General features: G+C 43.3%; 1 protein-coding gene across 1 annotated transcript in view; it reads right to left on the bottom strand.

The window, feature by feature from the left end:
- Positions 1–287: 287 nt before the first annotated feature.
- LOC144128642 (cell adhesion molecule Dscam1-like) overlaps positions 288–13,022 on the bottom strand; it is an 87,669-nt gene continuing 74,934 nt past the window's right edge. Inside the window, exons 19-27 of the mRNA XM_077662191.1 lie at positions 11,988–12,282; positions 11,400–11,498; positions 6,730–6,915; positions 4,582–4,878; positions 3,743–3,916; positions 3,026–3,178; positions 2,050–2,158; positions 1,578–1,958; positions 288–1,394 (exon numbers count right to left, since the gene is read on the bottom strand). Of these exons, the coding sequence (XP_077518317.1) occupies positions 2,103–2,158; positions 3,026–3,178; positions 3,743–3,916; positions 4,582–4,878; positions 6,730–6,915; positions 11,400–11,498; positions 11,988–12,282 (1,260 nt within the window). The 3' untranslated portion in view covers positions 288–1,394; positions 1,578–1,958; positions 2,050–2,102. The remainder of the gene's footprint in view (positions 1,395–1,577; positions 1,959–2,049; positions 2,159–3,025; positions 3,179–3,742; positions 3,917–4,581; positions 4,879–6,729; positions 6,916–11,399; positions 11,499–11,987; positions 12,283–13,022) is intronic.

The raw sequence follows: 13,022 nt of genomic DNA, 5'->3' as shown, positions 1-13,022 counted from the left end.
CATGCATTCCATGCTTGAAATTCGCCGCCAGTGTTCTCCATCCCGTCAGTTTGCTTTTGTTTACAGAAGTTTGTCTTCCTCGCTGCCGTGAATGTTGCGCCAGTGAGGAGAAAGTTACGAGAAGAGGATACTTGCCGTAATTGTGTCACTCTGGGCGGTCACGTCAATCGTGCTTTGTAAAAAGGGGTTAATGGCATGGAAGAGAAAGGAAGAAGGAAGTTTATGATGAGTCATTGCCTATGCCAGCCACGCTTTCCTTCGTAGCCAACTCTGAACAATGAACGTGAAAAAAATTCGTCACAAACATCGTGAAATTTATTCAATCTGATAATTATGAATAGTGCCCGTAAACAGCGGTTGGTCAAAAAACTGCTGCCAAATAATGTGTCCTGCTGGCAAGAGTGCTCAACGGGTCAAACATTTCTTGACTGCTGGAAATTGAAGCGCTTCCACAACACAGGAGGCATTTGGAAACGCGAAATGCACATAATGTTGTTCTTCAGCACTTGAATTCAAGCAGTGAGACAACTTCCGTTGTTCAAAAAATGCGGTACCTCAGGATTTTTCTTAAAATACCCGGACGGAATAAATTCTTACTTCCAACGTCATCAGTTCTGGAAGATGAATCACTGAGCTAAAAAAGATTATTTGGAGGGATCCTTTATCTTGTAGCCTCATACCAGGTTATGAAACACAGTTGAGAAGGAAACGTTAGTGTTTGATTCACCAGCTGCCAATGGCACAAAAGGCCGAAAAATGCGGGCACCTTTTCTACCTTCGCTAGCAGCAATACCTCCGTTTCATTGCCCTTTTTGCCGCCATTTCGTTACTATCAATTTTTATAACCGGAAGTTCACTTTCTTTGCAGCGAAGATGCTGCAAACACTGCCAGCGCACATACGACACTCAAGCACCACAAGCTCTCGCAGGACTGTCAGCAAAGAATGGAGCACACTGACGGTTGTAGTACATTCCATCGTCGCAGGTTTCATCGACGCAACAAAAGGCACAGAAATCTGCTTGTAGCTACCAGTGATGCCGCTACGCACACGGCGCATGGTGGTTTCAAAAGGTGATTGCACTTCGTCATTACTTATGCAATTATCGTCCCTACAGGTGCTGTTCCAGCGTTCCTTGATGTAGGAGAAGTCTCCGCATTCTTTCTCGGGCGTATGCGAGATTGCCATGTCCAACCCTTCTCCCCGCTGTAGGAGCAATGCACACAAAGGTGTCGTGTCTTGAGCCCTGATCACAGTCGATGAAGTATGATCACGACACGTGGTCCATTGGCGGGCCTTCCGCCGAACACAAAGAGCTCCAAGCAGAACATGCTTGGTTCCAAGGACTTCCCTGGTGGATGCCGTGATAAGCACTGAAGCTGTCTTGAGAGGGACCTGTAAAGATGGAGTGTTCACTGGGCTTTCATTCAGACCTTATAAACAGCAAATATCGCTATATGAATAATGACGTTGAACTGGAGTTTACTGATAAATTAACGTCACTACTACCAGCAACTATATGCAGCTATGAAAAGATCGTTTCTCAAGTTTTGTCCTTTGTGAGCACGGTACTCTCACCTTTGTGACATGAATTCTGCAGGAAGCGTTTCTTGAGGTCCTTTCAGGACAGGAAAGGGCGTCACAGAGGATGAGTACTTGGAAGTCAACTTTAAGGAATCAGTTGAGTTGACAACGTGGCCTTGAGCTCGCAAGATCATCTTTCACGATTTTGCTTAATAAAAAAAGCTCCCGACGGGGTTGCTGTCGTGACATCTATAATATTTTAGAGTAAGCATTGCAGACTGCCTCAAGAGGCCAAAATGTTGGGGCAGTGTCATTGTTGGCCGCCTCCCTCAGGTTATCTACCCTGTCAGCCGTGTCACCAATTGTTTCTTCTTTGAAGGGTGATGTTTCTTTGGGATAACTGCAGCCTCACGGCATAGTGCTTGCTTGAATGACCTGCCAAGAGCACAAGCAAAACACAAAGAAATAGGCCTGATTAATAGAGGCAACGCAATTCTCTGAAAAGAAGAAAATGGTAAAGGCTTACCTCCTTGAGGCAAATTGCCAGTAGTCCCATGATTGTCATTTGGCCAAACAACTTCATAGTACTTCAGCCGTGGCATAGGCGTTGCACTTAATTTGATCTCTTGGTTGATCTGCACAAGTGTTAACAAAACGCCACATTAAATGACGGCGGAGTGATTTGTATACCTCTGCCTTCCTACAGGCTATAGAAAGCCGCGAACAGGTATCAATACTTAAGGCGTTGCCGAAATTGTGTACAGAGAGCTATAGTGTCCCTGAGCGCAAGTTCAGGAACGACACCCGGCATAATTGTGGCGCAAGTGAGCACACGCAAAAGCGTTTCGTCGGTTTTACTCAAACCCAGAGGAGTTCCTCCCTTATAACCGGTTACCTGTGAATTCCAAGCGTAGATACGCAGCATTTCCGGATCAATTATTTCAACTCTTTTCGGAGCTAGGCTACTCTATTGGCAGATCTCGATCACGGATCGCGGGTAGCATGTTGCTGTGGCAGAATGAAAGGAGTTGTCAAGCCAACGGCGCAGTCTGCAGCACCTTGCTGAAATTGGCGGATTAGACCGGAAGTCTACGTGACGTATTTGCGTTAGCGGATTCCTATTTCCCCCACTTTGCCGTCCCCAATTCAAATAAGACGACGCACCCTGGATAGCCCGAGCTATGCTAGCAACTTTCTCCGCTTGCGAGTCTTCCAAACGCACTACTGTTTAAAATGAAGACCTGCGCCGAGTGTCTCCAATGGTTTAAGGCGATTTGTCGTGGAGCGGGCGGACGTCTCAGATTTTGCGGCTGCAATCGACCATAATTCGCACGGCCATAATCGATCTTAACTCAACCGAATAGCGATCACACTATTATTTTTTTTCAGTAGTTATTATTACGTGCGGCATCGTGAAGCGGGCAAATATGTCAGATTTTCTACCTACTTGTATTCTGTTTCTGTGTTTTTGCCCCGTAGCAAAAGTAACGTACTCAACTCACTTTGATTCTTGACAGACACCGGAACATTCTTCTGTGGATGAGCCATGTAGTATGTGGCGCTTGCTACAGCGTTCTTAGGTGCGGGTTGTTTCTCGCTGTACTCAGACAAGATCACAGGCTCTTCCAGGTACAATTTACTTGTATGGGCGCTTCCTGCCAATGCAAGAAGAATTTTGCGAAGAAAAGGAAACCAGCCTTCAGGATAACAAGGATGCTTCTAAATGTTAAAAAAATCAATCACGATAACTAAGATTTTCTTTGCATATAAAAAATAAACAAAGAGTGGGAAAGCCTTAAATTAAGCACCATGTCAGGAGTTTACAAAGTAAGGACAGCTGTAGCTCTAAAATGCCTGTTCACAGCTCCTGCATATTATTGGGAAAGCTATGTCCAGAAGCCAGCCTGTTCGTTAACGAGATAGGGTTACAACATAGGGTGGTTTTGAGCTGGGAATTAGAGACTAGGTGATGTTAGTTTGAGTGCGCACGTAGTCTTCGAATGCCTGAGCTCTAGTCAGTAAGACACTCCTGCGTTGCAAACGAAAGTGACTAACTTTTGTCTCTGTATTGTAGTGGTCAGGGGGTGAGGTGAATTTAGGAGGCTCGCCAGTACGTACTGTCATGGCGAGGAGGATGGCGGACGGCATGCACTTCATTGCAGGATAAAAAAACTATGGAAGTGAAGAAACATGAGAACAAGGTCGTGTGCGCTGTTTACCGTTTCCACTGGAACTGCCACGACATAGGTCTCTTCTTTTCAAGGCCACATATACAGTGAGCACTGCCACTCCGACCAGGATGGTAGACACCAAAATTGGTGCCAATATAGCCACATTCTTGTACAGTGGTACCGATGCTTGATCGAGGATTGCCGTGGGGGTCAGCGTCGCCACTGCGCAGCAAACGAAAAAATAAATCGCCCAACAAACTGCGTCCTACAAATGGACTCCGAATTATTGCTCTTTCATTGCCAGAAGCAGAATGGTATTGCCAGAGCACTAACGTTTCGTTTTTTTTTTTTGCGGAGCGATGGATGTGTTTCTTGCAAAGGGCTGGTGAACGTTTCACAATGAAAGCACAAGTGGCAAGAAAAGGCTGTGAACTGCCATGAGGGAGAGCACAACGCCGACTTTTCTCAGACAAGTGAGATGGCCAACAGAACAAAAAAAAAAACCTTCCATGCTTTCATTGAAGACATCGTCAGCGTCAGTTACTGAAATACATTGAACTCTTGTAAAGTAGGAAGAAAAACAAAGGAAAAACAACGTAGAACGCACGGGCAACGTTTTCTGCAAAAAAAATTCTCAGCATAAAAAGCACTGCAAAACAACACCAACAACCATCGCAAAAGGCACATATGGTACTGCGAACAGAACTGCAAAGAAAAAAGCTTTAAGCAAGAAAACGCATAAAAAAACAGCAGTTTCACAACCTGTAGTCTAAAGCAGAAACTTAAAAAAATTGACGAGGTGGACATTGGGAAAGGTTTGAGCACAAAATGAAACTCCTACGAAAGGAAAAGAGAGATATGTAAGGTGGGGGGAGATCATCGCTTACCCAAGCCAGATAGTTCCGGAGTTTGGAATTCAAAGTTGGCTTGCGTAGCCCCAGCCTCGCTCTGCGCCACAACCTGCACCTGGTACTGGCGGCCAGGCACAAGATCTGCGATCAGGTAGCGCCGCAGACGCGGCCTTAGAGCGTCCGCCACGAGTATCCACTCCTGCTGGAAACGGGGTCGGTACTGCACAGTGAAACTCGTCACGGGACAGCCGCTTGTCAGCCACGTGTCCAGGTGAAGCGTGGCGCTCGTTGCGTTGGCCGTAATAAACTTGTCCACCGGAGGTGAGATGGGCGCTTTATTACGGGCAGTCAGGGAAGAAAAACACCGAAATATGAGAGCTATGCCAGAATACAAGTATTTAAAAACTATGAGTGCGCAATTCTTGGTCTATAACAATGCCTCCCGACCTGTGTCGGCCCTTACTGCGTCAGGTGCTTTGCGTTACCTTTAAAAAAAGGAAACTGGGCGTTGCAAAAAGCGTCGTTGCAATACCTGTGTGATCAACATGCAACAGAGCTCGAACAACCTCAACGGAAGCACTATTTCGATGGCGCCGCCAGAGGCCCCACAAAATATACGAACAAAGAGGACAATCAATGAACGATTCTGAACGTGCAAGTAAACAAGAGCTATCTTTGCCTCGCATGTTACGAAAAAACCACCGAAGGCCGGCAAGTATTTTTAGCGCCTAAAGATCGGATCACGGAGAGATTTAGAGTATCCACTTGGTAAAAGAGCATGGTCAGAGCTAGGCTGCCAGCTTCTATATTAAGAAGGGTTGCACGACAGAGTGTTTCCTCACTATGAATTACGGCAGAAAGGTAGGGAGGATAAAAGAAATAATTTCAGCCGGAAACATCCAAGAAAATTTGATGCCATGTTATCTTGTTCTCACAGCTGCTTTTTACGAAACGAAAAAATAAGAAGAAATAGGCACAATTGTTGGTCCATGGGATTTTTGCAATCAAGATTATATGATATATTTCATCAGCGTAAACTAAAAACCGCATACCGCAAGGATCTTTTGGTCTGTATATTAGAAACAGATTGAATCCATAAATTAAACGGCGTAATCAGACATTTGCTTTTTCGTTTTCTTTGTTTTGTTTTGTAGATGTTTTTGTTAGCATGCAACACCAACGCGCAGCAAACTTTAATCGTATTCCTAGCTGAGTCCATTGCCGGACGAAGACTCTCAAAATGTAAAAGGAATTGGGATACGCAAGTCTCTGAGCACAAGAAGTTCAATGTACAGTCTTTGTCAAAAATATTCAGCCCAAGGGGTATCCATGAAAGCCATGTATCGGGGCTGTAGCACATTTTACAGTCATAGGACTTGGAGGGCTGGGGACTTAAGTTCCTCCCGCCCTCGTAAGATTAGGGTACCTGAATACGCACGGGGATCCGCGTTCCAGGGCTCAGAAGCAGACTCCTTGGGAAGAACACTTTTGACAAAGATTGCACACAAGTTGTCCAAGGTAACTACATTGTGCAAACGAGAGGCGAAGAGTGAATAAAAAAAATGCTTGACGTTATAACTGACATCAAAGGAAAATATCAATGGTTTCGAAAACTGCACATGTGTTTCTGATATAAAAAAGTGGGTGCAAAACTTGAACAAGGACCGAGAAGAAACACAAATGACGACTGAGAAGCGCTTTTCAGTTGTCATTTGTGTTTCTTCTCGGTCGTTGTCCAAGTTTAGGATCCACTTCTTTTATATCATGCATAGCCAACTTGCCCGACAACATGCTCTTTTGAACTGTTTCTGAGCTGCCGAAATATATTTATTCAAAAACTAAATTTTTGTCCTCTTTTGTACAAAAGCAAAACACAGGAATGAATTTGGCAATGATTATGGTATGATAGTGGGCACAAAAGGACATGGTAACAATATACCTGCAAGCAACCGTGGCAACAAAAGCACACATACAGCAAAAAAGTTTGATGACAAGCCGACACCCTTCTGCTTCAGATTTTGAACACAAAAATAAATCAAAAACGAAAAAAACACGCACGTGCGCAAGTAGCGAGCAGTTAGTGCAGGTAAGTGTATGAAAAGAGCACGCATGCTAATTGATATCTTCTCATCTCTACGCACGTTGTAAACAAAGAAAGTTGTTCCGCTTAATCTATGCACATACCTGCACCCTTTGTGCTTACGAGAACCTCTTCTCCGGGCTCCCCACTGCCCAGACTGTTGGAGGCTGTCATGTAGAGGCGGTACGTTGTTCCACACTTGAGCCCATCCAGCACGAAGGGCTGTCCAGTGGAATTGATAGGCAGCTTCTTCCACACCCCGTGTTCCGGCCCGTAGTGCAATACGTACTCTGTCAGAAACGCGGGCCACCCGCATCACAGAGCGGAACAATTCAATGCGTCTGGGTTAAGGCAAAGTGCCATTTTAATCGTATCTAGGGCGCTCGGCTATTATCACTTTTTTTTTTCGGGAAACGAGGCATCACTTGAAAAGTAGTTATTTCCCTCCACTACTAGACAAGAATCTGTTGCGGGTAAATAATGTAAGTAGATGTGCTTTTTGAAAATCATTTTATTCAGATTTGTTTAAAAATATAAGTCGTGTTATATACAGTAAATTCACTATATCTAATCAAGCATATATATATATATATATATATATATATATATATATATATATATATATATATATATATATATATATATATATATATATATATATATATATATATATAAAACGGGTTTTTTAAAAGACAAGATCGAGAAGAAATTTGCCAAACGGTGCGTCAGCGCAGTTTTCTCCACTTCTTCCTACTGTGGCTTCTTGTAGCGCTGCTTGTAAATATAGGAGTCAACTATCTTGCCCATGACTTAACAAGACATAGTTGCTGGGCCACATGGGAGGTTTAGTCTCTCAGTGAAAAATATCTATGTTCATTTATTTACTCATTTATTTCAAACGCCATCTTCTCTCTTAGGGCGTTATTAAAGCAAATGCAACAATGAGCCTGATATACGAATCATGATGTGAACATACAGCTAGTCATTAAAACGGTACATATGGGTAACCTTACTGCATATAGCAATATAGTTGCAAAAAGTGTGCTCCTGTGTGCAAACTTTGGAAGAAAAATAAATATCGAGACACAGAGGAAACTAGAAAAGAGCACTCATGCGGCGCTAAAGGTGGAAGAAACGGAAGTCATGGCCCAAAGAAATAGACACTTAATTTTTCCTTAAAAAGCTCCAAATCGTCGGTAATAGACCTGCTGCGAATGCAAAATTATTTCACATGAGTGATGTTGTTGATGAAATAATTTAGGTGAGCGATAGTTTTTGAGGAAAGGAAATGACGCAATAACCGTTTCAAATCTCGATGGCCACCTCAACCGCGCCGTAAGGAAATGACGCAGTAACCGTTTCAAATCTCGATGACCACCTCAACCGCGCCGTAAGGGATAGGATAAAGGAAGAAGCGAAAGACGGAAGGGAGATAAAGGCGCGGTAGTGGAGGGCTCCGGAATAATTTCAGCCAACTGGCGATCATTAACGTGCACTCATATCGCGCACAGCGCGGCAGCGTTACACGTCCATTTTAGATGGCCGATGTGTGCGTGATGAAACTTATGCGAGAGGAGGGAGCAATCTGTTCTTCAAGACAGAGCAGAGGTGTGATATTTTCGAGCGCAATAAATACGTGGTTGTTCACAGTACGTTTTCCATCAGTGTGACACTAAATCTTTGATCATAGTTGTGAAGAACAAAACGAGTTGCACGGTTTTGAACAGCTTCCTAAGCTGATATGAGCGACTTGTTCAGAGGCACTCACATCTACGCAGCGTATTCGCGCTTTCAGCAAACCCATGATATATCAAAATCTTTGACTGTAGTGGGTGATTTAGAAGAGTTTTCCTTTGAAGGTAGCCGAGAAGGCGGTTATCGTTTCCAGTAATGTAGGTCAATTGTTTTGTTTGTGAAACTCAGGCTTGGAATTTTTTATTTTACTTGCAATCAATCTTAAATTTATTTGCTCCTGCGTCCAGCGCAAAATTTTGGAAATTCTTATGAAGTTACATTTATTTCAATGGCCCTTTCGTTTCGTTTGCTTTAAGCCTTACCTTGCACTCCGTGATAAAAATCGCATGTTCAAAAGTTTTGTTGCTTTCCTTCTGGCAATGCTAAATAAAAATCTCAAAACGTAAAGCGTGCGTGTAAAGAAACTCCCTTCGGCTATAGTTTACTTTGAGGTTTCATATATTTACCGGCGCACGTGTGCATCAGACAGTGAAAGTATTCCGACACGAGTGACGCCCGTGATTCCCACCTCGTATAAATCTCGCCTACATTTAATAGTAAATAGTAAAGGCGCCACTGTGTTCCGATGCTAGGCTTCAAGATCATATCAGTAATCTAGACGAGCATAGAGGTTCCGATATTGGAACCAGATGAAAGGGGGAGGGGTAGAGGAGCGCAGCGCAGAAAACATGGTATCCAAGGAAGATGCTGTTCAGCGTGGTGTTACAGAGATTGTTGCGACGGGATTGAACTTCTATTTGCGTTGAACCGTGTTTGCGCAGCTGAAAACGCGAAGACGAAACATGTCCTCCAGCCATCTTTGTTTGCATGCCGACGCTGGACGAACAGATGAGCCAGACCTGACGACGCAGTGCTGCTCTCAATATGACGAGTTCGTTCCACCATACTTATTAATGTGCAACGATGGCAGGGAGGCAATGTCAATCCAAGCTCATACGAAAGCGACAGCTGTGCCTGTATGTGACCATACGTGCTTTTATTAAATCGAAAAAATTGTGAAAAGAAAATGATGTCAAGTTGACCACCTAACGCGTAAAGGAAATCGAAGTTTACTGAAGATTGGTGGTGAATTTTTTATGCGAACACAATCTCTGATCCTATCCCTGGTATTTTTTATTATTTCTTTACCTCCCATATCTGATGGCTTCGTTTTTATTTCTCTATCGCACGAGTTTCTGCATTCATATGTATTACCTACCAGCAGAATTAAAAATGCCAAGTAGTCATCATAGCGTTCATCATCATCAACGTGATATGTGTGTCGCACCGAACGCCTCAATTCACTCTTAATGTGTGCTGAATAAACGTACCATTGTGGCCTGAAATAGCGTTTGCATCTATGATGTTTCCACCTTCATGTTTCTGACTCTATGGGAAATATTTAGGAAAAACCTTGGGAAAAATTTTGGGAAAAATATTTTTGGCACAATTTTTGTCCTAAATTTTGCGCATCTGCTCTCCTTCAAAAACTGAGCTTTCAGACTGATTCGCAGAATACAAATTTGAATACAGCGTCTATATTTACTACAGTTCTGGACAAAATGTAAATTTCTTTGAATGATTAAATTTAGAGAATTTTGCGACTGTGTATGGTATCTTCTAATTTTGATGTGTGCATCTGCCAGTAACGTATACAAGTGATTTCAAATTACTGCTTTACTTCCCCTAAGTTGTAACCATTTTCAATGTACTCCTCTAAAGAAGGTAGTATCACTTTAGCCCACAATTAGTAGAACACCGGAGAAGCACAATGCAGATATCAACCTACGTATACCTCGCATTTTCTAGCGTGGTTCAAGCCATTAAGCCTCAATAAAGTGGTAGCATTTCATTTCGTTGCAAATATGAAAGAACTGCTTTGTTCTTGACCTAATTAAACATTTACTGTAAAACCTAGCGAATTCGCGACATACCGTTCGCACGCCGGTTACTAATAACTACATGGAGCTTGGGTAAAAAGTTCTACGTCTATATCTTCTCAGTAGCCAGAGCATTCCGGTAAGAATGTTTGACCTCCCTAACAACGTGAAGAAGAAGGGAACGCGAATATGTGACTTCCATCTAGCGTCTAACTGTTCGTGTTTCATTTTCTGACAAATAAGGCAAGAAAAATAGGACATTTCTTGGATAAAAAGTTTTCTGTCTCGGAGCCATTCGGTTCTTTCGAGGCCTCTCATTTGGTGTTTCACACGACTCGGAATAGCTGCGCGAAACGAACCACATGCTAATTGTTTTTGATCGGCGAGATATCGATTTCTCAATTTTTAGCGGCTGTAACAAAATTTTGATAACTTCTGAATGTCGGTACCTGAGCTAGCAAATGTGAAAGTAGCGGGTTTTATCTGTTATTCTTCCATTATTTGCACATCAAACGGTTAAGCTAATATTTTTAATTTGTGAATAGTTTGTTTTCGTTTTGATCTGTGTGTGTAGATAACAGAGCGACGCAACAAAAATTTTAACTCTGTCCTTCGGCATTACGGCTTCACCTCCCTTTAGCGTGTACGCAACAGAAGACTACAGAAACGCTTCGCCACTAATATGTGTAAAAGCAAAGAGGCACCACACAGACGTCTTCCAAACATCAAAGCATTCTTTTATGCTCTTCTAAAGTGTCAGTTGCCCTGAGGGTAAATAAATAATTAATACAGTACCGTGCCGCACGAACAGAGGGCATTATTCATGACACACCGGCCGTGTAACAGCAAAGGGCTCCATGGAAGCAAAACAGAGAGAAAAAGAGTGACCGCAGTCCGAAAGGGGCGTTAACTTTCGCAAAATGACATTTAGGGGCAGGTATGAGAACTGTACAGCCATAGTGCCTTAAGAGACACACAGGCCACTTCCTAATAAATTTCCCCATAATTTCGACGCCGCAGCGTCTGACATACGGCCTTGTTTTCTGTTCTGTGTGTCCCGTCACATTACACTTTATTTTACGAACAAAACAAATGCTTAGGTACTAGAAATCATTACGACAAATTGAGTACCTGTATGTGAAATCACGGGGAGCATTTACCTGTTGTTGAAAATTGCTCCTTGGGATTTGTTTCCCATTCAACTGAGAGGGATGATGATGAGAGCGGTACGACTTTGACAGGAGGCGAAGTGGGCGGAGCTGGAATTCATAACCAGAAAAAATAATCAATCTCTACCCCGCTCTATTGTATCTACAGCCCTACATGCCTAATTGCTGAGGATGTAAAAGGCACGGGGAGAGTATCATGTTAATGTTATATGACGCTAACACTTCACATCAGGGATAACGGAATGCAGACTTGATGTCTGACATTGAACGTTAGAAAGTTAAATTAACGAGCGGACTCAGGTAATGCTAAATTAGGTACAGTATGTGTACGCCACGTGGTAAAGTGCGAAATCTCCGTCAAATGTCTGCTGTCTGCCAAGTCACATGTGGTTTTTGTAACAGCCCTTGTGCAACGAACCTTAGAGTTTGAAATTACACATAACTGCTGTAATTTCTCAGCAGGTGTTAAGTACGGGGTGACGTGAACATTTCTTTCAAACAAAGCTCGCAGAGTTTATTAGAAAACAGTTGCGTAATTTGCAGTGCCATAACAGTTAGAAATAATACGGAATGGCTCACCCGTCTCGAGAGTTGTGGCGACGACTTCGTCGGAAGCTGGCCCAATGCCGGCACTGTTGTAGGCTTGCACTACGACGCCGTACCTGGTGAGGCGGTGCAGGCTCGTGAGGTACGTGGTCTCCAGCTCGTCCTCTTCTCGTACTTCAGCCCGCAGCTCTGCCGGTTCTAAGAGTGAAAACGCGGTCTTCCGGCGAGCTTCAACCTGCTTGAACTGGAAGCTGTCGTCGGTGTGGGCGACACGGTAACCGACGCGGTATCCGAGAATGGTTCCGTGCTGCTGCTCCTTGGTCGGCGCCTGTGCCCAGAAAAAGTTGTGAGGGAAGAAAAGGCCACAAGTTTGAACAATGACTGCGAGGTCTCGGCATTTTACGTGTGGAGTGCGTAGCAGCAAACTACTCTTGTGTACAAACGAGGAGGGTCGCAAAAGAAGCAGTGTCTGTTTGTGTGTGTTTTTGTCTGAGTATGGCTGTATTGAAAAGGTCAAAAGAGAGTCAGCTCCTTGTGCCTGGCAGTCTAGCTACATTGCGAACACCTCATATAGGGACAGCGTGGGCAGAAATTGTGAGAAGCGAGGAAAATGCGGGCAGAAAAACGACAGTGTGTAGAGGTCGACCTAACCGACTGTTTCAGGCCACGGAAGCCGTGGCCTCACTAACTTTCCAAAACGACTTTTGAGAGAGCTTTCGCTTATCGAAGGCTTTTCTTGCTGTCTATTTAACATAAGCGCAGCTTTCTATTTTTAAGATAAAAAGCGTTCTTCGTAGGCTACACAAGACGGAGAAATTAAACCAGGAAGTGTGCACAAGAGCTGCAAATTTCACTAAAACTAGAATCACCAATATCTACCCCCATTTTTATGCGCACAATTTCCAGCATTAACAACATGCTTACTAAAAACATTGTCAAGATTTGGCAAGAATACAAAATGTCGCCTGTAATAAAATTATGTAAATGAGACCACATTTTTTTTACAATTTTGTGAAGTAGTAAAACCAACGCACTCTATAAAAATGCGAGAAAGGAGTTAAAGTTAAC

This window comes from Amblyomma americanum, chromosome 4 (genome assembly GCF_052857255.1).
Source record: "Amblyomma americanum isolate KBUSLIRL-KWMA chromosome 4, ASM5285725v1, whole genome shotgun sequence".
Classification (NCBI taxonomy): Eukaryota; Metazoa; Arthropoda; class Arachnida; order Ixodida; family Ixodidae; genus Amblyomma; species Amblyomma americanum.
Note: the sequence above shows the minus strand (reverse complement) of the source record. Positions and strands in the feature narration are given on the sequence as shown.